The sequence below is a fragment of the Hippoglossus hippoglossus genome, chromosome 11, assembly GCF_009819705.1.
Source record: "Hippoglossus hippoglossus isolate fHipHip1 chromosome 11, fHipHip1.pri, whole genome shotgun sequence".
Lineage (NCBI taxonomy): Eukaryota > Metazoa > Chordata > Actinopteri > Pleuronectiformes > Pleuronectidae > Hippoglossus > Hippoglossus hippoglossus.
The window spans coordinates 924,845-947,385 of record NC_047161.1 but is presented as its reverse complement, the minus strand read 5'-3'; the positions used below and the strand labels follow the sequence as shown (position 1 = coordinate 947,385).

The 22,541-nt window shown below is 46.6% G+C and overlaps 1 protein-coding gene across 1 annotated transcript; it reads right to left on the bottom strand.

The window, feature by feature from the left end:
- Positions 1-974: 974 nt before the first annotated feature.
- LOC117770650 (F-actin-uncapping protein LRRC16A-like) lies at positions 975-22,165 on the bottom strand. The gene is made up of 40 exons (XM_034600302.1): positions 22,126-22,165; positions 18,167-18,264; positions 15,273-15,323; positions 11,937-11,996; positions 11,525-11,646; positions 11,261-11,358; positions 11,109-11,179; positions 10,895-10,968; positions 10,580-10,655; positions 10,081-10,169; positions 9,845-9,939; positions 9,611-9,697; positions 9,434-9,537; positions 9,253-9,330; positions 8,825-8,901; positions 8,521-8,625; positions 8,090-8,159; positions 7,907-7,988; positions 7,739-7,838; positions 7,596-7,650; positions 7,309-7,481; positions 7,100-7,168; positions 6,527-6,620; positions 6,350-6,448; positions 6,138-6,266; positions 5,918-6,040; positions 5,661-5,836; positions 5,316-5,403; positions 5,075-5,236; positions 4,558-4,615; positions 4,191-4,441; positions 3,977-4,092; positions 3,606-3,828; positions 3,366-3,575; positions 3,217-3,259; positions 2,774-3,130; positions 2,541-2,666; positions 1,430-1,624; positions 1,104-1,263; positions 975-1,043 (listed from the first exon to the last, which is right to left on the bottom strand). The coding sequence occupies exons 1-39, from the start codon at positions 22,163-22,165 to the stop codon at positions 1,142-1,144; spliced, it is 4,446 nt and encodes a 1,481-aa protein (XP_034456193.1). The 3' UTR covers positions 975-1,043; positions 1,104-1,141.
- Positions 22,166-22,541: the final 376 nt, after the last annotated feature.

Below are 22,541 nucleotides of genomic sequence, written 5' to 3'. Positions count from 1 at the left end.
CGACGCTCTGGTTTCTCGTGGTCATGTGATGTTCGTGGTGACATGTTCACGACTTGTTGTCGACTCAGGAGAAGACGACTGCTGAGGTTTAAAGCAACACACTGTAACTTACTGAGCAACAGCGCCCCCTGCAGCCACATGTGGTGATTACCTCTAAGGCTTGCTTATATTAATATACATATTTAATATATTTTGATTCATGTCACTATTTTCTTTACTGGAAGTGGTTTCATGTGCAGAATAAACAAAGTGTCTCAATGTGTTGACTGGGTCGTCCCTCTGGATATTACCCATGATCCTCTGCTTCCTGACCCTGAAGAGCTGCAGCTGGAACAAATCCACCGAACTCTGTTCAGAATTCTTCATGTTTTAACAGTTTCCTGCTGAATATTGGAGATAAACTCTGGTTTTTAATAACTTCAGAGTGTTTTTAACTGATCTCAGTTCAGCTTCACTCTTCAACTGCAGCTGGTTGTGACAGTTGAAGCTGTGACTTCTCTTATTCCGTCTTATTTCAAGAACTAAAAACTTAAACTGAAAACTGAAAAGTCAAAAAGGAGAATAATGTGTTAGAGAGGATAAGTTTGTATGTTTTACAGTGTCATTCAAATTATATTATCCACAGAAACTGACCTGAAATATTTTCTAGTCATGAACAAGAGGAATGTTTAAATAAACGCTTCAAAATCTCAACTCGCAGCCGAGTCTTTCATCATATTTCATCAAATTAAACATAAATCTTTTTGCCGTCTCTGTTGCCTTTAGATGAAATAAAACCCTCAGCAGGTTTGAACTGGTCGTTAACAGTCGATTCAAATTAAACACAATAAGACCAAAAAAAAATAACGTTCGTTTCAGTTTGAATCAGTTTCATCGTCTCTTTGGTTTTTGACATATTTTGAGATATAATTTTTGTTTCTGTTTCTAGCTGCTGCTCCTGATTGACAGTTCTCTGTTCCGTGGAGAAGATGGAGCCTCAGATAATGATCCTGTTGGAGACGCTGATGAAACCCGGCTGATCCCAGGTCAGGAACCTCTTCTGAGTACACGAGCCTCACCAGGAACTGTTAAGAAAACTCAATGTCATCCGAGCACACGAGTGATTGTCCTGAAACGTCGGATTCTAAACGTCTCGCTGGCGTCAGACCGAAGGAGCCTCGTCACCGGACTCCTCCTCTGATTTGCCGTCAGACTTGAGATCGGCCGTTTCAGTCTCGTCCTCGGCCGGACTCAGATCTGTGTCGGCCAGCGACAGAGGCGCCGCTACAGAGAGAGAGAGACAACAACCACAAGAACCTCAAACTGAGAACAAATATGAAATATAGCTGAGTATTAATAATTGATTAACTTATCTATTGTTGATTATCATTAATTAACCATAAACAAATTTGTAATTCTTGCTACGTTTTGAGAATGTGATTATTCAAACCATAAGCGGGGAGGGACTTGGTGCGCTCTCGGTCCGCCTCCCTGTCGGAAGGAGGAGGGGCTGAACTCTTCAGAGACGACCACTGCCTGCCGCCGCCGGCACCGGGCTCCGCCCCTGCCTCGGACTCCACCCCTGCACCGGGCTCCGCCCCTGCACCGGGGTCAAAGGCATCGCCAGCGTCTCCGGAAAAGTCGGCTGTTGAAACGAGAGACGAGAGGAAGCAGATCCGTCAGTGACCTTTAACAGTGTCATGTGGTCAACGTGTCAGATTGTAATCTGATTACCTGAAACACATTTAACTACATGTGTTACTGAGAAGAAATAAAATCGTGTTTTTAAAGAGTTTTGTGAAGTGAAACACACTTTGTCAGTTTGTCAGTTTGTGAAACGCCTCCTGTTCTCCCTCTTGTGATTACACAGAAGAATCGTCGCTTTAAGGAAAAACACCGACTTCCTCTAAGTGTTAATTACACAAGTCGAGTGTGGACCCACAACACGCACACTGACACTTGGACGTGTCGACAACAGGCTGCGACTGAACGTGCGCTGCAGGCGACACGGGCCTCGGGTGTGGAGGCGTCACACGTTATATTTATCAGCTCACAGTGACTCATCGGAAGAAACAGCTGAATTCCCAGCAGCCACTGCGGCGTGGCGTCCTGGGGTTCGGATGATTGTTTTTAACATGAACTTAGGACAAATAAAATGATGAATACAAGAAAGTAGAAGCTTCAATATGATCCTAAAACTGCTCAATAATAAAAGTAATAAAATGATCTGGAACCATAATATTAGATGAGAAATGATTATTCTGGTTCATCAGGGTATTTATCAGTTTTAAATACATATTGGACAGTGGACCATGAAAAAGTAGTTAAATGTATCTGACTTTTTATTGTAATCTGACTTTTCTTTAGTCAATTTGCATCAGATAATATTTTAAAGCTGAAAAATAGTAAATGTTTAAATGTATAAATATTTAAATGTTTAAATCCTTCTTCTAAAACTGACGTGAACAAACCGTTTTGCGTTGTTTTAATGTTCCACATAGAGTTTAAAACTATAAGTGCTGCCAGTGTCGAGTGTGTGGGAATCGAACAGAGACACGAACCGTCCACTGGCGACAGGCGTCCTGCAGAGTTGCTGCTCACGCTCTCTCGCTCCTGCTCCGACGGCGCCCTCTTCAGGCGAGGAGCAGGAAGTGGGGCTTTGGCTGCTGGAGCCTCAGTGGAGTCGTCTGAGAAGAAAAACACAGACTGAGATTTAAACTACTTTCCTACTTGAGGGGATGAATATACGTATCTTCTTGTGATTGAGCAGAAGACTCAGTAAAGCGTTGTGTACCGTGAACGTTGGTGCTGCTCGGCAGGGGACTGGTGGGACTGGTGGGACCGGTGGGACTGGTGGGACTGGTGGGACTGGTGGGACCGGTGGGACAGGTGGGACAGGTGGGACTGGTGGGACCGGTGGGACTGGTGGGACTGGTGGGACCGGTGGGACAGGTGGGACTGGTGGGACTGGTGGGACCGGTGGGACAGGTGGGACTGGTGGGACTGGTGGGACTGGTGGGACCCGGCGGGGGTTTGGCGGCCTGGCACGGAGGCGGTCTGGGGCTGACGCTCGGCGGTTTGGACCTGGGGGGCGGCTCCGGTCTGGACTCTTCGTTCTCCGCCGGGACGGGGGGGTGGATGTCGGACATGGCTGCAGGATGTGAAGTTTCACTTTTCACGATACAGTTTAAATCATATCAATATATTTATATTTATCAGGATATTAAAGAGATTCACCTTTGTCTCCGTCCACTTTGTCCTGAGAGGACGACGACTCAGACTGAAGACACACACACAGGTTTAATGTGTCGCTGAGGACACGTCAGTTATCAGCAGCACATACGTTTGAATACGTTATTTGAAGAACTCAATGTGACCAAACCCACCTTCTTCACAGCCATCCTCTCCTGTCGGGCCTTCATCTCAGCCATCAGGTCCATTCCCATCACAGGAACTCCAATATGGCGAGGTTTGTGGGGGTGCTCCTCCTCCTCCTCCTTCTCCTCCTTCTCCTCCTCAGCAGAAGCAGGACAGACCTCCGTCTCTGAATCTGAGTGGTTCACGGCCTGCGCCCTGTGGAGCTCCTGATGCGGCTCCGCTGGGGGGGCGGCGTTCTTTATGGGCGGTGCAGGGGATGTGGGCTCCTCAGTCACGGGGCTGACAGAAGAAGAGGGGGCGGCGGTGCTGGAGGTCACGGGCTGAGGAGGCGTGATGGCGGCGGCTCCGTGGCTCTTCTCTGAGCGGGACGTCCGGGATTTGATGAGGTTGAAGAAGCCGCTCTTCCTGGACTCACGTTTCTTCTCTGTTGCTTCCTGCGGGTTTGACGCTGAACCTTTGACAGATGGAAGTCTGAAGAAAACAAGATCAACTTTTTACTTTTACTTTTGGGAGTTTTGTTTTTATGAACCAATCAAATCTCAGTTTTCACACTTTTTGATACAAATCATTTTTTACGCTGACGACACACAACTCTACTTCTACATGTTCAAACTCTCACTTGAAGCTGAGTCTGATGACTTTCTTGGAGAAGAAGTCGTCCAGGCCCTCGTCCAGCTTTCCCATGATGCTGTTCTGCTCGCCGTCTGGTGGCGCCGAGCCGCCGGCGGCCTGTCGCTGAAAGGGAACGGTGGAGAAATGAGTCAGCAGCTCGTCTTGGATTCATTTGACTTCACTCATCAAAGGTCTCGACCCTCAGTCCGACAGAAACCTACACGTGGTCGACTGGGCTTCGTCCTCTTCTTGGGTTTCGGTCGTAGTTTGGTGCGATGCTCCAGCAGCTTGTGGTCCACCGGCAGCAGATCGCCCAGAGGGAGGGACCTCGTGTCCATGGACCTCGGGGGAGGAGGGAGGTCTCTGTACGCTGACATCCTGTCGGGTAACGGCGAAGAAGGAGGAGGAAGAGGAAGGTCCTCAACATGGATGGGAACCTCCTCCAGAGCTTTGTCCAGGTCAAACTCCATCTCTGTCGGGATATACAAAAATATTATAAAATATAAATATAATGTTATTAATTTATTAATTTTAACGTGACAGAGTTGGACTGAGTTTATTTGTTGTGTGATTTTGTGTTTCACCCACCGAAGGCCACAGAGACGGGACGCAGCATCCTCACCAGAATACTCTTCCTCTTCGTCATCTGAGGAGCAAACATTGGATCTTTTTTATATTTCAACTCAAACAGATCATTTAAGTTTTAGCTCAAGTTCAGTGATTGTGGCCAAAAGACATCGCGATAACGATATTATCACGATTTCTTTATAGAAGATCAGTGAAGTTCATCTTTCAAATTGTTTAATGTGAGTTTTATCTCATTTCTGGCAAATTAATTAAAATCTAAATACAACAAAATACTAACACGTACAAGGACTGTGCAGATGATGACCTCATTACGATCAGAACTATTTACACATTAATGTATTAAATGATGATAAGTGTAAAAGTATTAAATACAAATTCAGAGTTATAATTATTAATTTTAATTTTAAGGTGTGAACCAGACTCATTGCGACATAAAGAAATGATTCAGGCTCTGGATCGATTCACACGACATCATCATACACGTCATATTAACACGTTATCAATAATTCTTTCCTACCATGCACGTGTCCATATCCTGCAGCCCGTGTTTCCGCTGTGGTTTGTGTTCCTGCTCCTGGTTCTGGTTCTCCGACTGCAGAACCGTCTCGTCCAGAACCTCGGCCTCCATGTGAGGCGCGTGACGCAGCAGAGGCGGGTCCTTCCTGCTCAGATGGTCGGCCTGGAGACGGAGGGAGGACGGAGGGATGAGGAGACACAACAAAAAGAGAGACGAACAGAAAGATGGAGGCCAGACTCACCAGAGTGTGTTGTGACCTGGACAGAGACTCCAGGATCTCGTCCACGATGCGATCGGACAGACACGACGCCAAGCTGAGCTTCACCTCACTGAAAAAACAAAAACCACAGGACAGAAAATCAGACTGACGGCCGGGGACCACGTCTCAGACTTACCTCGAAAGGTTCTGTATGGTTTATTAATATTATTATAAAAAGTCATCTTCTCAGTCAGATTTAAATCATGATTCACGGACGTCATCAGATCTTTGACTCTGTGGCTCCCACATTAGAAAATGATCAGATATTTAAAACCTTTAAACTGCAGGAAGAAGAAAAGCTTCAAGACATCATGTGGCCAATCAGACCTGATCTTGTTGATGATGTCGACGCCCGACTGCTCCAGCAGCGTGGTGGTGATGAAGCTGCGGGGGATGGTCATCCTCCCGGCTCCGGCCGTCAGCAGCTCTTGACTAAGGCTGCTCCTCTTCATCACGTGAGGACACAGGCCCTCAGCAGCGTCCACCATGGACGCCAGCATCGTCTGAGGAGGAGGAGGAGCGAGGTTAAACTCAGGGATTTAGAGTTTGTTAGAAGCAGCAGCTAAACGCTGTGAGCTCGGTACCTGCAGCTGTTCGTCCATCACCCTCGCCACCTCTCCAGCCATCGACTCCAGTTTGTCCTGAATGGCTCCGACGCAGGCGCCCCTGCCCCCCCCGCTCCTCAGGTGGTACAGGTTGGGGAGGAGCTGCAGGGATGAGCCAGATAAACAGAGAAGAAGACCACAAAGTTTAATCCCTGAATCTTTTGTTCTCCTCTGATTGTCTCCTGTCACGTCGTCTCACCGTCTTGGAGTTCCTGGCGTCCTTCATGAGGTTCTCCGCCACCTTCATGTCCTCCTGAACCGAGCTGCTCTCCGTGAACTTCAGAGAGTTGAGGTGATCCTGCACCTTCACGCACATCATATCCATCATCTGTAGACAAGGAGAGGTCAGAGGTCAGAGGTCAGAGGCCGCTCAGCCAATCCCAGTTAGGCTCCAGCTGTGTGGTCTCCTGCCTGTTGTGTGGTGGTGGTGACGATCCCCTGCTGCAGCCTGTACGCCTGCTCCTGCAGGTATTTACGTGTCTCGTGGTTCCTCAGCAGATACTGTTCCATCTGCAACACCACACAGGAACCTGACTACAGAACTCTGTGCAACATGATTTCTTATTATACATATGATTATAAAGGGACCTTTAATAAGGCGTCCTCCGTCTTCTCCGGGTTCGCCTTCAGCGCCTGAGCAGCGTCCATGATGGGAACAGGCATGAAGCGAATGGTGTAGTTCCTGATAGAACGAGGAATAAGAAACTTAACACATTTTGTAAAATGTACAAAGATCCACATCAGGGTTTAAACCATTTAACACTAGAATAGTGACAAATAATAAACGTACACAGGACAGTTACAGTGTTTAATCGTTAAACCGGATTAAAACGATTAAATAAAGTAAATGCAGCATTAGAACAATAATAATAAAATAATAAAAATGAAAGAACTCTCATAAATATCAGTCCTCTAAATATTTTTTTCATCAAGATCAATTTATTTCTGAGAAAACGTCTGATACAATAAACTCACAATATGTAACTTTGGCCACTAGGGGTCTCCTAATCAAAACAATAACAAAAGAGCTAGTTTGATGATGTCGTGAAGCAGCGTGGGATCATGGGAGTTGTTGTCTTCTTGAAGAAGACGCCTGAATTACAGTGAGTTGTCTCTTTGCTGGAAATCGGTTGAGAAACAAACAAACAGACAAACACTCACTTCTCCAGAGCGGCAGCGACGTCCTGGAGTCCCTGAGAACTGACGTTGTTTCTGTCCCACACTATCGTCCTGCAGACACACACAGAGGAGGAGGAGGAGGAGGAGGAGGAGGAGGAGGAGGAGGAGGAGGAGGAGGAGGAGGAGGAGGAGACTGAGGCGACTGAGCTCTAAACACTTGACCTCTGTGATCGGTTGTTTCTGGTGCTCACCTGAGTTTGGTGTTGATCTGCAGAGCTTTCGCCAGCATCTTGGCGCCCATGTCTCCCATGGCGTTTCCACTGATGTCCAGCTTGGTCAGAGACGTGTTGCTGCCCAGAGCGTTGAGGACGATGGAGAGGTCGGCCTTCAGCCGGGAATCCGCCAAGGACAGCGAGGTCAGCGGCTGCAGAGGAGGAGAGAGAGGGGAGCGATTTTTAATCAGACGATTTCATCCAAAACGCCTGATGGATGAAATAAAGACAGGAAATTAAATAATGAATAAATATTTGAAACTCACTGAATCCTCCTCCTGAATCATGTGGACCAGGTTGTCCAGGACTGGAGACACATTTCTGGAGGAGCATCAGTTCAATGAGCATCAATATACATGGAACCAGAACAACTGGAACAACCAGGATGTTTCAGAGGTTTTTCACCCACTTGGACTTGATGTTGTGGAAGTTCTTGCCCAGTGAGAGGGTTCTGACGGAGCGGTTCTTGGCGAGCCACACCAGCAGAGTGATTAGATCCATGTCCAGACCTGAGGAGACAGAAACGAGTCACGATCAGAGTCAGTTCAGTTCGTAAAACGTCCAAAGATGTCCTCACCGTTGTCAGAAATGTCCAAACTGGAAATGTTGGGGATCTCTGCGATGCAGCCCTCCAGGATCTGGGAGCCTCCTGAACGCAGCTACGAGCAAACAGACGTTGCTTTGTCACAATCTCACAAAGCAAACTGTGGATATCTATTTTCATTTATCAGCTGTTTATCTGAGTTCATGTGTGTTTTACCTCACAGCAGCTGAGATCCAGAGAAACGTCGCTGAGGCTGGGGTTACAGCCGAGGCCCAGCAGCAACGACCTGCACACGGAAAGAACATCAAGAGTCAAAGATCCTCATCCTCAGACTAAATCCACAAACTGTCTTCTAATAAAAATGGAACAAACAGGCTGTGTGGCTGTCAGTGGGGGCGGGGCCCAACCCCAAAGGGCCTGAACCTGAAGCGTTACCGTCCTCTGAGGTCAAATAGAAAGTTTGTGAGATCATCAACTAGTGTGTGGACATTTCTCGTCTTCTGGTTTCCGTCCCTTCTGTCCTGCACCTTCTGTTTATCACGTTTGGACGTACGAGCTTTTGTTTACTTTGTGACTGAAGCCTTTTCCACTTCCTGTTAAACCTCTGCGATGTTTTTTACCGTCCTGATAAAAAGCAGTTTTCTTACTTCAGAGCCTCCAGCGGCAGCCGGGTTCCCGACAGGCTGACGGAGCTCAGAGCCTGAGAGCCGCTGAAGAACTGCTTGAAGGACGAAGGGATTTCTTTACACTTCCTGTGTGAGAGCGAGGAGAGACGACGCGTCAGTATCGACACGGTAAGAACATGTGACTGAAAAGGAACCAATCAGGAAGAGAACGTGGGAACGAAGAGAAGCTCGTCCTGTTCGCCTTAATTTCCTTTTGGCTTCCTCCTCGTGTATCATGTATAATAACACTGGACACTGTTTGATGAGTTCAGGTTTAACGTCTGACCTGTGAGAGAAGACGGTCTTTGACATGTTCAGGACGGAGAGATGCTTCAAAGATCCTCGAAGCAAAGACGAACACACCTGGAAAACACAGAAATTACACTGAGACAAAAGAGGAAGTACACAAACAGGACAACCATGTTCCTGACATGTTCCTCACATGTTCCTCACATGTTCCTTACATGTTCTGCAGGTTCTGTATGTCTGTAACATGTCAGAGTGAGTCCATGTGAGGAGACAGCAGGACAATGTGTGGAAGCTTCCCAGAGAGCGAGTGGACGTGTTGATGAGGTTTCTAACACGTGACGGACGTGAAACTGGAAGAACACAAATATGTGTGTGTGTGTGTGTGTGTGTGTGTGTGTGTGTGTGTGTGTGTGTGTGTGTGTGTGTGTGTGTGTGTGTGTGTGTGTGTGTGTGTGTGCTGCTCACCTGCTCCAGAGAGCAGTCGCTGTTGGACAGATCCAGAGTCTCCAGACTGTTGGAGTGACTCAGGAAACTGTGCAGGTTCTGTGAAGAAAATCATAAAAACATAAATTGAATAAACGTTGGCGTTGAGCCGGAGATGAGACGAGAGGCGGAGCCGGAGATGAGACGAGAGGCGGAGCCGCACCTGGAGGTCGTCGCCTCGCAGCGAGTTTCCCGACAGGTCGAGGTGTGTGAGGGTGGTGGCCACGACTGGGTTCGCACAGAGAGACTGACAGAGGATGTTCACTCCTGCAAATACAAAACTGACCTGAAGAAACTCTTCAGAAAGAGGAAGATGTGTTGTCTCTGTGTGTTTGTTCACCTTTAGGAGACATGGACGTCCTGCAGAGGTTCAGGTGCTTCAGGCCCATCGGCAGTTTGGCGAGTTGAGCGCTCAGAGCAGCAGCACCTGCACAGAGAAGCCTCCATTGGTCCAGCTCACACCTGAGATTAACCTGACACCTGTATCTGCAACCTGCACTGTCTGTGTGAGTCTGTGTGAGTCTGTGTGAGTCTGTGTGAGTCTGTGTGAGTCTGTGTGTGTGTGTGTTCTAACCTTTGTCCTCCAGCGAGTTGTTGCTCAGGTTGAGTGTGTGCAGCGTGGAGGCGGGGTTTTGTGACAGAGCGCCGGCCAGTTTCTGAGCAAAATCACTGACGAGAAATGTGAGCGACAGAACATCACAAACACACAAACACACAAACACACAAACCTCCATGCAACACAAAGACATGAAAACACTAACTGACACTGATTCACATGAGCGTGACCAGTTCTTTTATTTGACCTCTGACCTCTTGAGTCCAGCGTTGTCCAGAACCAGCTCCTCCAGTCGACTGGATCGAGCCACGACCCTGAGGATCTGATCGCACACGTCTGTCGACTGGGCAACACACACACACACAGACACACAGACACACACACACACACACACACACACACACACACACACACACACACACACCATCACATCACAAATGATGTCAAGCATAGTTGAAAAATCTCTGCATCCTATTGGACAATAGACGTGAGGCTCATGTAGATCAAAGTATTGTTGTTAATCATATGGTGGGAATGATGTCATCATGACGTCACTATGACATCACAACATGACAGCCAATAAGATTAGAGACGTGATCTACAGCTCGTTTATAAAAACCAATCATTCATCACCATGTGGTCGAGCTCACTTCGTTATTACTAATTTAAGAAGTGAGCATCGTCTGATTGTGTGTGTGGTTGTTTGTGTGGTGCAGAGGGAATTCTGGGTAAAAGTGTCCGGCAGCTTGTTACCAGTTTGTAGTCTTTGGTGGAGAGTTTGGTGAACCACTGGTTGAACTCCAGCGCTGCGATGATCGCCACCAAATCCCTGTGAAGAAGAAGAAGAATTTACATATTCAGACAAACGTTGTTTTATTCTTTGGAGCAAAAATAAGAATAAACTTTAATATTGTTTTTGTGAACACGAATAAAAACAATAAAACAAAACATTTAAAAGTTACGGTACAAATTAATCTGTTGGTAAAACTCTGTAAGTAAAGATGGACGACAGGACAAAGTGAAGCCAAAGCATCTAATTGACTTTGAGCAGCTGAGTCGAGGACGAACCTGTTTTCCAGGTGGACAAAGTCCTGCAGGTTGAGTTCTCTGGTGTCCTGGGTGAGATAGATGGTGTCCACGTCCTGGACGACGAGGACAAGTGGGACAGACAGGAAGAGGAGACAGATTAATGATGGTGCGTTCAGGTGCAACACAAAGCAGAGGAGGAAGAGAAGGGACGTGAGAGTCATTAAAAACAGATGCAGAAGAAGACGTCACTGACCCATTGGACCTCCTCCCTGTACGGCACCCCCAGGTTATCACACACACACCAGTACTGATGAGAGAAACCACCTGAAAACAACAAGTCTCTTTAACCTTTCAACACTTCGGACGTTTCACTGACGAACACATGTAAGATGTGCGGCTGGTTACCGCAGGGTCCGAGCTCAGCCGAGCCCTGGTCGTCCCACATGGCCTGAAGCGCCGCCGTCCTCTCCGGAGGCTTGAGACTCAACTTCCTCATCACCTTCCTTCCTCAAAGAAGAAAGAAACATTCACCTTCAAACACATCGTCCACATTTATAATGTCCACGTCAGGTGAAGACATCTTGTCCACAAAACCTCCAACCAGGTTCAATGTGGTGTGTCATCCCCCTGGGGGTCTGAGGGTGTAACTGCGGCCTGTGTGGTACCTACACAGGTGAACCCGTGGGACAGATCCGGTGCAGACAGCTGCCGATATGAGCGATGACCTCGTCCACCTCCTCCACCGAGTTCAGCCGGAGGCTCCAGGGGCCGCGCTCGTGCTCCAACACCAACTGAACACACACACACACACACACACACACACACACACACACACACACACACACACACACACACACACACACACACACACACACACACACACACACACACACACACACACACACACCACCAAATAACACCACCATAATACGGTGAAACAGAGAAAACATCTTAAATTTTGAAATTAGGATTAAAATTTAAATGTGACAGGTATTTTGTTTGTTTGTGTGTGTGTCTGTGTGTGTGTGTGTGTGTGTGTGTGTGTGTGTGTGTGTGTGTGTGTGTGTGTGTGTGTGTGTACCTGAGTGGGCTTGTTGCTGCTGATCCCCTGAATATCCAGGTAACTGAACGACTGCTCAACCTGAAACAACAGACGATGTTTTTCTTAAGTTAATTTCAACATCTTTTATTACAAGGACAATGTCATGTTCTGCCACTAGGGGTCTCTGCATCTCCAGTAGAAACTGAATGAGTCTCCGAGGGGCCGAGCCCACTTTTCATTCTCTGACGACTTAACATCCAGTCGCCCGAAGATCGAGAAAAAAATCTAAACAAAACAAGATCTAACACAAATCGTAAAAAGACTTAACTGGATAAAAAGTATTTTTTGAATCCAACAAAACAGTGTCACACACGTCCTCACAGGCGACTAGGTTATCTTTTAATGTTTTATTACAATTATAAACTTTAGATATATTTATATATAAACTGATTTCTTGTTTTCCCTGAAGGAAGAAAAACTATTATTAAATTATTTTATTGTTTTGACCTCTGATCTTGTGCAGAAAGAAACTTGTGTGAGATAAAAACATGCGTCAGACGTCTGGAGTCTGGAGTCAAGCCCACGAAGCTCCAACTGTTCTTCACATCCACAGATTCAATAAACATTAGATCAGATCAGATTAGCAGCCTCTGCTCTACACAGACACACGTGTATCGTATCCATAAAGTTTTATAAAGTGTTATAAAGTTTTATAAACTGGCTCATCAGGCTGTGAACTTATCGTCATCAGGCAGACGAGCGGCGGCGGCAGGTTACACGCTCAGCTGTTCACATACTTTTGGCCACGCAGCGCATCAGGACGTTAAGGTCGACTTCGTGCTCAGAGGCCAACGTGTTGTTTTAGGTCGACTGTCGTCAAGCTCCGACTTGTTCTGAGACGAGAGCTGGAGACGAGACTGTGTCACAATAATCTGAGTCTTTCCTCACACTCGCTTATTTACTTACTCATTTCACAGCTTTAATGAGCAGATTATCAACAACGAGACGAGTCACCGTGTGGACGATGTCTCTACGTGAGACTGTAAAGTCTGAATCAGTGTTGACTCCACCAGGACGTTCAACCAAGAGTTTGAGACAGAGGCTGAACAGAGGAGCTGCAGCAGCGGACAATCTGAGGACAGTGTTTTCTGAACAGAAACATTTTACAGTCATAACACTGATTAAAACCATCAACCTGAAGATGAGCAGAACCATACATCTTCTTTAGATATGGTTTCATAAAGAACAAACCTGTGACCAGCTCCAGTCTGTAGCTGATCCATCTGAACTCAACTGAGAATCAACAGTTTGTATTTATCTTCAACAGTTTAGGAAACGTGTCCAAATGAATCTGACAGACTGGAGGATTAAAGAGGCTGCTGCTGGAGGAATAGTAGTTTTTAGATTAGAAACAGATTTACAGTTTATTCTGATATATATATATATATATATATATGGAGCTGGGAATCATTACAACAAGAACAAAACCTCAGGGTCAGGAATACAAAATAAATCACAGGGGGAACAGGAATGTAAAAAAAACAAGCTACAAATAGTCTGCAGGACAAATGTCTGGAGCTCAGACGTAACCTCGCACACGTTTCCCCTCCAGAGAGAAAGTCAAAATAATGGTGGAGTCCGAACTCGCTGCCAAAACAGAGCAAGTGAGCGAGAGAGAGAGGAAGGGAGGAGGAGGATGGGGGGGGGGGGCGAAGGAAAAGGTAGAGCTGTGAAAAGGAAAGTGAAAGGTTGAAGAAGAGAGGGAACAAATTAAAGAAAGTTGAATATGTAGGGAGAGAAAGTGGGAGAAAGAAAAGAGAGAGAGGAAGAGGAGGGTGGATACAATTTGGACAGGAAAGAGAACGAGAGGCAGCAAGTGTGTAGAGAGAGAGGAAGGGGGGGGGGGGGCGAGAGAGGGCGAGGGACATAGAGAAACAGTACACCCCCCCCCTCTCTCTCTCTTTTCCTTGCCAGCTGTTAAATTCCTCCATTGTCTTTTCCCTTCACACGAGGAACAGAGCAGCGTCTGTCTCACACAGACGAACCTTCAACGCTCTGCAACAACAGATCAGGGGTCAGCCGGCAAGGAGGTGATCTGATAACCTACAGTTTGGACACATTAGACTGAGAGAGAGACGTCCACTGCTGAGGACGTCGATGGAACTCACAGACCAAAGAGACATGTCTCCTATTCTCTCTGAAGGAAAAGTCACAGTTCATTCACGTCTCCTCTGAAGGTCAAATCTCCAGAGTTGTGAAATCGTCCCGAGTCCATGGAATGTGTTGTTTTTATGTGTTCAGAGCGTTTAAACATCTCTTTCCAATATCCCATAATAACAAAGAGCAAAGTTCAACAATCAGGTCTGACCACAGGTTGATAAAGAAACTTGTTATCGTAGCTTGTGAGAAGTTCACATGAGAAGTTACTATTTAGAGCCGATTGTAAAATGATGTAAACTGCTTTTTAATTGATGACGTCAGCGACTCAGCCAATAGGGACGCAGGCTTTAGAAAGTGTTTATCTTCAGCAAAGTCATTTTCTTTGCAACGAATGAAAAGCATCTCATCCAGAAACCACCAGCGAGGATGTGCTTCCTGTTTCTGCATCGATATAAATGTGTGAACACATTTGTATCACAGCAGATTTATAAAAAGCTTTCCCACAGATTTGTGTTTCACATCAGAGAGAAACCTGGAAGTTTACCAGAGTCGTCCAAATAGAGGCTGAGAAAGAGGAAGCAGTTTCTGTAAGTGTCAGTTCACTTCTCTTCTTGATATTTTAAGACTCTGATGACCCATCATTTATAAAATAAGATGTTTAAAACTCAAATGAGCTCAAATCCCTGTTGTCCACTGTTCTGTTTAAAGACAGTAAATAATATGAGAATCAACCTTTTTCCATTTACTTTTCCTTTGACTGTTTCCAGACTGTTTTTCTCTGCCTCTCTCTCTCTCGCCCTCCAGGTCGAACTTTTCTTCCTCTCAGTGTTTTCCTTTCCCACAGGCTGCGTTCTCACAGCTGCATTGTGGGTAAAACTATCAAATATCTCCATATGGTGGGACCTGCTCTCATCTGGGCAGAGACTCAGAGGCCAGTTCGAGAAAGAGAGGGAAGAGGAGAGAGAGAGAGAGAGGAGAACACTGAACTGATCTGTGTTTTTAAAGTGCAGAATAAAGAGAAATGAGGAGAATTCACTGTGAGGTTATGAATATGTTTGAAAAACGACACAGATTTCACCTCCAATCCCCAGAAACTGTAGAGCTGCTGGTCAACAGATGTAAAAAAGGGTTTTTGTCTAATTTGACTCAAACAGGAGGAAACACAGGCCGGTGGATTCAAGAAATGACTGAGCATTAAAAAACAGATTCACAAACCTTGGCCGGGAGCCGAGTCGTCAGCAGATAAGCTCGATGGGACGCCAACGCCTGAGAACAGAGACAGAGACAGAGACAGACATCAGACATCAGACGGACGGACCTGAAGAGTCTCAGGAAACACACCGAAGACGAGATCCCACTTTCCGTTTGGAAGATGAACCTGATTCGGAGTCATTTACAGTTTCCTTGACCTTTGACCTCCGACAACCAAAATCTAATAAATCTAATCTTTGGAGGAATTTCCTCGAGATGTTCTTGAGATTTCTCGTTCACGACAATGAGACAAACAGACAAGAAACAACAACAACATGGAAACACCCGTTTTTACAAGTTCAAACTGTTGATCTGATCATTTAGATTCTTAATAAATATTAGTATTTGTACAACGCAGATCAACTGTTGCTGTTGATAAACCAAAGAATTATGCAAATATACAAAACTCATATATCTTTTACTATTTATTAGTTTATTCTGCTACACTGAATATGTTTTATATTTCCTTACGTCTACATTGAATGATTGTTTTTGTGAATGTGTGTGAGCGGATCAGAAGTTTCCCTCTCGACCAACAGCTTCGTCTATTTTCACTTGGTCAACAGATGGGACGTTTTCCCGCTGGCTGGAAAACGTCCCATCTGTCCCCACGTGTTGGACGTCTGTCCTGCAGGAGAGAGAGTTCACGATGAGGCCGCTCGCTCGGCCAGCTGCGTTTCTCACTGACGGGATTTGAGTTCTTTGAGTTTGAGTTACGCTCTGAACGTGAAGAATCTACTTCGTCACGTTTTCACTGCAGAGGAATTACAAAACAGAAAGAATGAGAGGAAGCAACGGAGGGAGAACAGTTGAGAGAGGTCACTCCGGGTCGTGTGAGGTCAGAGAACAGCCAATAGGACGGAACGGAAGGGAGTGTCGGCCAATGGGGTGCGGCGTCGACCCGGGCCGAGGGGCGGGGCCTGTCAGGACCCAGCGTGAACAAGCTGGTTCTGTTTATAACGTCTGGAAACGCGTCGCTCAGACCGACGAGGGCGAGGGAGCAGGTGAGAGAGAGCACAGGCCGAGCACATGACAGGAAAACAGATGTGCACCAGGACAACATCTGGAGCAGGACGCACAGCGAGCAGCATCTGGAGCGACGGGTTTAGATTCTGTGGTTCAGGCGATGGAACAGTTCACACACAGACCAGCAGCTGTAGAACCAGAGGATGAAGGAGCCGCTTCTAAATCTGATTGTTAACTGAAGCCAGATCATCATCACGATTTCTGAACAGGAAACGGGTGCAGTCGAAAAATCAGTCGAAAGTTATGTTGGATTATTCCTTTTGGCAAAAATATAAAAATACACAAAACACAAAATGGGGATCCTGAAATAAACGAAACTAATAAACTCAACTGTGTGTGTGTGTGTGTGTGTGTGTGTGTGTGTGTGTGTGTGTGTGTGTGTGTGTGTGTGTGTGTGTGTGTGTGTGTGTGTGTGTGTGTGTGTGTGTGTGTGCCGCTCTGAGTTGCTCCAGTCAAGTCCAGACAGGAGCAGCCTCCACATTCTGCAGAGTCGTGGAATGTGGCTGAAGGTGAAGTTTTAAAATGTTGAGCTGAACTCTGTGTTACCAGAAGGTTCCAGGTTTGAGTCCTGTGAGTTTTCACACACACACACAGTTCATAGACGAGATGTCTGCTCCTGTTGCTTTGTATCAGGAATCAGGTCTTCAGTGATTCTCTGGAGGACGAAGCTGGAGGTTTGAGAGACGAGAACTAATGTGGATTCAGAACTATTTGGTTCTTTTGGTTAGAGGCTCCATCATCCAGACGAAGGGGAAACCTTCTCTTAGGCACGAGCAGAAATACAGACAGCAACATTATCAGACTGATCTGCTGGGACAGTTTCAGCCGTGAGCCTCCAGACTGCGACACAGCGCTGGTCTCCTCTTTATACTCGTATCACGTGTCACAATCAGACCAGATTCGATGCTGCACGTCCTCGGAGGATCAACACACAGGGGAAGCTGATAAGATGATGAGACTCATGCAGACAGAAGATTCCTGGAACTAGTAGATAAATATAGATACAGATGAGAAGTGAGAAGTTTTTTCCTAGTACTAAGACTATGGTTAAAACTGAATCCCAAAGGAGGAGCAGAGTGTGAGCTGCTATCCTGAAGGACCTGGTGACGAGTCTGTGAACGAGGGAAACAGGGAAGTGCTGGAGCGACTCTGACCATCAGATCCTGACTCACAGCAGCAGCAGCTCCTCTCACTCAGCTACAGTCGCTGCCCTTCCAGGTATTTAACAACCACACGCGGCCTCTCCTGGGCGCTTCCACCCAGAACCCAACACAACAGAACCAGGAGGGACCAGGCAGAAGAAACCACCGCTGCAGGCCACAGGGTTAAAACTCGTCTCTTCTGCTCGGCAGCGTCTCAGAAACTTGAACCTTCTGTTCATGTTTGAGCTTCTCGACCTGCAGCGACACGTCCAAGTGGAGTTCTGTCTCCTGGAGTAGATGAATTATTACCTCAGGTTGTGTGTTCAGTCTCCGTTCCTCTGCAGGTTTACTCAAAAACTACTAAATACATTTACATGACGTTTTGTGGAGGGGTGGGGCCTGACGCAGCAAACTTCTCTCCTGTGATGGGAAAGGAGTGAATTTCCTTTTTAACAAGAAACCAAACCTGCTCATTTTGGTGTGAAAGTGTAATTGTGACCAGGTCTTTGCTGTTGGAGCCGATCGGAGGATTCTAGTTGTAGATTCTATGTATTTTTGATGATGAACGTATGGAGAGAGGGGGGGCATGAGGTCGTGACCCGGACACTCGCTGCTGCAGGTCATGTACATTTTACACGTGAATTCAAACGCTAAGTGTCACATTTAGAAATCAACTGAGCCGTCACTCACCAGCACTCTGTTCTCCAGCTTGTCACCTTTGACCTCCAGCTGGACTTTGCGCCGCAGGGTCAGCTTCACCCTCCGACCCACGGCCTCCCGCACGCTCTCTGCAACGGGAGGGAAACACGGTCAGAGCGACACCTGACGATTAACAGCACAACAGCTGGAGGCGTCAAATTACAGCTCAGAACACACCAGAGGTTCAGAGCTGTGATTTCATGAAGTCCCAGCGAAGCCACGAATAGAAGCAGCTCGGCCTCGCTCTCAAACTCAGGCTTTAATTAAAGTGGAAATAATGTGGTGCTTCGTGAGGCCTTCAGGCGCACTCGTATTTACAAGGTTCATCAGTAGGAATCCACACAAACACTGCAGCACTAACACAAGGGTCGTGTTGGTTTTATACATTTAACGACGTTGTATCTCAGTATGTTGAAGATATGATGTTAAAACAACAGAGATGAAGATACAGAAACATGTAGAATCGTCTTTAATGACAAACATATTGAACAGGAACTGAAACACGTCTGTAAATCTGTTGAGTTTCTGCAGGTGAGTCTTCTTCATCTTCTTCATCATCTTCTCCGTCTTTATCTTCTTCTTGGTCATCATCTTCATCTTCTTCATCATCTTCTCCGTCTTTATCTTCTTCTTGGTCATCATCGTCATCGTCTTCATCACATTCTTCATCTTTATCTCTTCCCTCATCTCAGTCTTCATCCTTTCCTTCTTCTTCTCCTTCGTCTTCCCATTGTCCTTTATTTTCTTCTTCTTTTTCAATCCAGATGTTTTGGCTTCATTTTTGGGAGCAGTCATGTCGTTCATCTTTATTTACTGTAACATTTCAGATGTACGTTCTTCTTCTTCTTCTTCTTCTTCTTCTTCTTCTTCTTCTTCTTCTTCTTCTTCCTCTCCAGCTGTGGCTCCTCGTTTACAGTTACGTTACAGTTACGTGTTTCTGCAGATTTGCGTCTGTCCGTGTTTGTTTGTCTCTAAATTTACTCTGAGCGACAGTCGTGGTGGAGGAACGCTGAGACTTTGCTGGTGCAGCTGTGGGAACATCCACAGAGACAGAGGGGGGAGGGGGGAGAAGAGGCGAGGGAAGAGAGAGAGGAAGTGAGGAGGTAAACTGAGGGTAAGAGTGTGTGTGTGTGTGTGTGTGTGTGTGTGTGTGTGTGTGTGTGTGTGTGTGTGTGTGACAGCGAGGGCCCGCCTTCATGACATCATGCCGCCCTCCTCCTCTCGGTGCCCGGACACATAACAAGGTCACGAGGAGGATGAAAACATTACGGCATGAAGCGGCGTGGAGGCTTATCAGAAACACATGAACCCCCCCCCCCCAGCAGATCTCAGGGGGTTTAAACTAGACGAAGATGGTTCCTCCTCTTCTCTGTTTAAAGCTTTAATCAGTGTTCAAGCTCTTTGAGTAAAACCGAGAGAAATAGTTCAACTGAGGTGGTTTTATTGATGCATCTTTTCTATTAACTGCACTGACACGTGACAGTTCTGACGTGTTCCTGACGTGTTACTGACGTGTTCCTGACGTGTTACTGACGTGTTCCTGACGTGTTACTGACGTGTTCCTGACGTGTTCCTGACGTGTTCCTGACGTGTTACTGACGTGTTCCTGACGTGTTACTGACGTGTTCCTGACGTGTTCCTGGCGTGTTACTGACGTGTTCCTGACGTGTTCCTGACGTGTTACTGACGTGTTCCTGACGTGTTCCTGGCGTGTTACTGACGTGTTCCTGACGTGTTCCTGGCGTGTTACTGACGTGTTCCTGACGTGTTCCTGACGTGTTACTGACGTGTTCCTGACGTGTTCCTGCTGCTGCTGCTTCACAAACACTCACTACACAACATGTCAGGACAACATCTTATCTAAAGCATCGGACATGAAACTTTAATCTTTTAATCTCTTTCTTTAACATGTGAGATATTTTCACAGATTTCTCTTCCAGCTTGTGAAACGTGATCTCTTTCTTTCTGTTTAGTATCACGATAACCTGAATACAGAGTTTGGACTGTGAGTCAGCGGAGGTGTGGACTCCATTACAGACCAAAGGTCACGTTGTCCTGGACAATTAAAACCGGCTCCATTCATTCGGACCAAACAAGAAATCTAAAGTGCGGCTGAAGCGATTTATCGACTGTTTGATTTCCTGAAAAAATAATCTTCAACTACTGTTTTGATTTGTGAGGCCACCGGCTCCTGGTGTGGACGCATAAACAGTCATCGTGTGTTTGGAGTAGAACCGGCGTGTGGACGGTCGGCATCAACCTTGTGATGCTTTGCTGGTGATGAGCAGCATCAGGTCGACGTGTCCGGTTCAAAGCAGCAGCTGAAAACACAAAGCTCCATTCATCCGTCTGTCCGACGACGTCCAGTGAGAGACGAGCTGCAGGCGTCCTCACACAGAGCACGGGGTTATGAGTCAGCCTCACTCAGCAGCCACTCGTCTGTCGGACAACATGAAGCTTCACTGCAGCTCCAAATCACTTTAAACTCTAAAGAATTGTACATTTTGTCCATTAAATCAACACAACTGTTCCACCTGAAACCAGCAGCTTGGTGAAAGTGAGTCTGATGTGTGAGTGTGAACATGAGAAAGTTTCCTCCTTCTCTCCCTGAGCGTCTGTTCTCTGTGACTCTGCTGAGTGGGTTCCATCTCCTGTGAGAAGAACTGACTGAGAGTCAGCTTCAACTGTCACAACCAGCTGCAGCTGAAGAGTGAAGCTGAACTGAGATCAGTTAAAAACACTCTGAAGTTATTAAAAACCAGAGTTTATCTCCAATATTCAGCAGGAAACTGTTAAAACATGAAGAATCCTGAACAGAGTTTGGTGGATTTGTTACAGCTGCAGCTCTTCAGGGTCAGGAAGCAGAGGATCATGGGTAATATGCAGTGCAACACATTGAAACCACTTCATCGCTCGGACACTGAACGCTGGCTGCAGGGGGCGCTGTTGTTCAGGAATAGGAATGTTTTCACACATGAGCCCCGGAAAATGTTCGGAAACTTTTCTGGTGTTTGACGTATAAACTCGTATAAACTCTGCTGTGGAAAGATCAGTGTTGTTGTTTACAGCTCATCCACACCGGCGTCGGCCCTCATCACCAGAAGATCTGGAACCTCCTCGTGTTTCCAAGTGGACGTCTTCGTCTTCTACGTGTACGGCTCCTCTTCTTCATCCTGAGATGTTTGTGTTCTTCCAGTTTCACGTCACGTGTTAGAAACCTCATCAACACGTCCACTCTTCTGTACATTTGTGTTCTCCCAGTCTCTTTAAGCTCTGAAGCTCTGAATCTCAGAGAATAATTCAAGATGAGAACAATCTCCCGAGGCCTGATTTCTCTGAGTGTGATTTGCTGCAGCTCGGTTGAACCTAAAGGTCGTAGGTCTCGTTCTCCCTGATTCCAGCGTCAACACTTCCAGCCTGTTCCTGCAGAGGCTCAGTGATTCTCTGTGGTTTAAGTCTCTTCTGATAATATCTCACAATCCAAAGGAATTTCACAGGACACACCCCTGTCCCACAGCCCCCCCACCTCCAGCCTCAGACCAGGAAGTGTTGAGCAGAAACTCTCAGGTATCCAGCCTGAGCCTCAGGGCATGGAAATCACAGTCACGAGAGAAAAGTGATTTTCAGAAGCATGAAAATCACTTTAACATTATTATAACAGAGTTTCCCTGTGGTGCTCTGGTGATTAAACTTTGTGGTTGTTTTTACAGTCTGTTGTGTATTTCTACAATAAGGTGTAACCCTCAGTAGTGTGTGTGTGTGTGTGTGTGTGTGTGTGTGTGTTATTTCCATGGTGCACATGTGTGTCACTGCACTTGTATGTGATTTACTCAAGTTAAGAAACACTAGAAGAGTTTCCCTGTGTCAGTGAGGTTCTACTTTACTTTACTTTAATTTACTTTACTTTACTTTAACCTGAATACAAAGACTCGTTCCAGCGGTGAACTCACCCAGCAGCTCGGTGGGGGGGTCGGTCTTCTCCTGGGACATGTCTCCTCCTGTGCCGGGCTGAGCTCTGAGCTGAGTCCGGGGCAGAGCGCAGGGACCCGGGCAGAGTCGTGTGGAGTCGGGGGGGGGGAGCTCCGGAGCTCCAGAGCCCGAAGAGGCTGCGACAACACGGCGGAAAAACACGAGACGTGTCGGGGCGTTTAGTCCCGTTAGCGTCGGTTCACCTGTCCACACCCGAGAGTGTGTGTGTGTGTGTGTGTGTGTGTGATTTGTTGTGACACACACACACACACACACACACACACACACACACACACACACACACACACACACACACACACACACACACACTGCTCTAATCCCTCCTCCTCCTCAGTCAGTTACAAAAAGTTTTCTGTGTTGAGGAAAATGGTGAAAG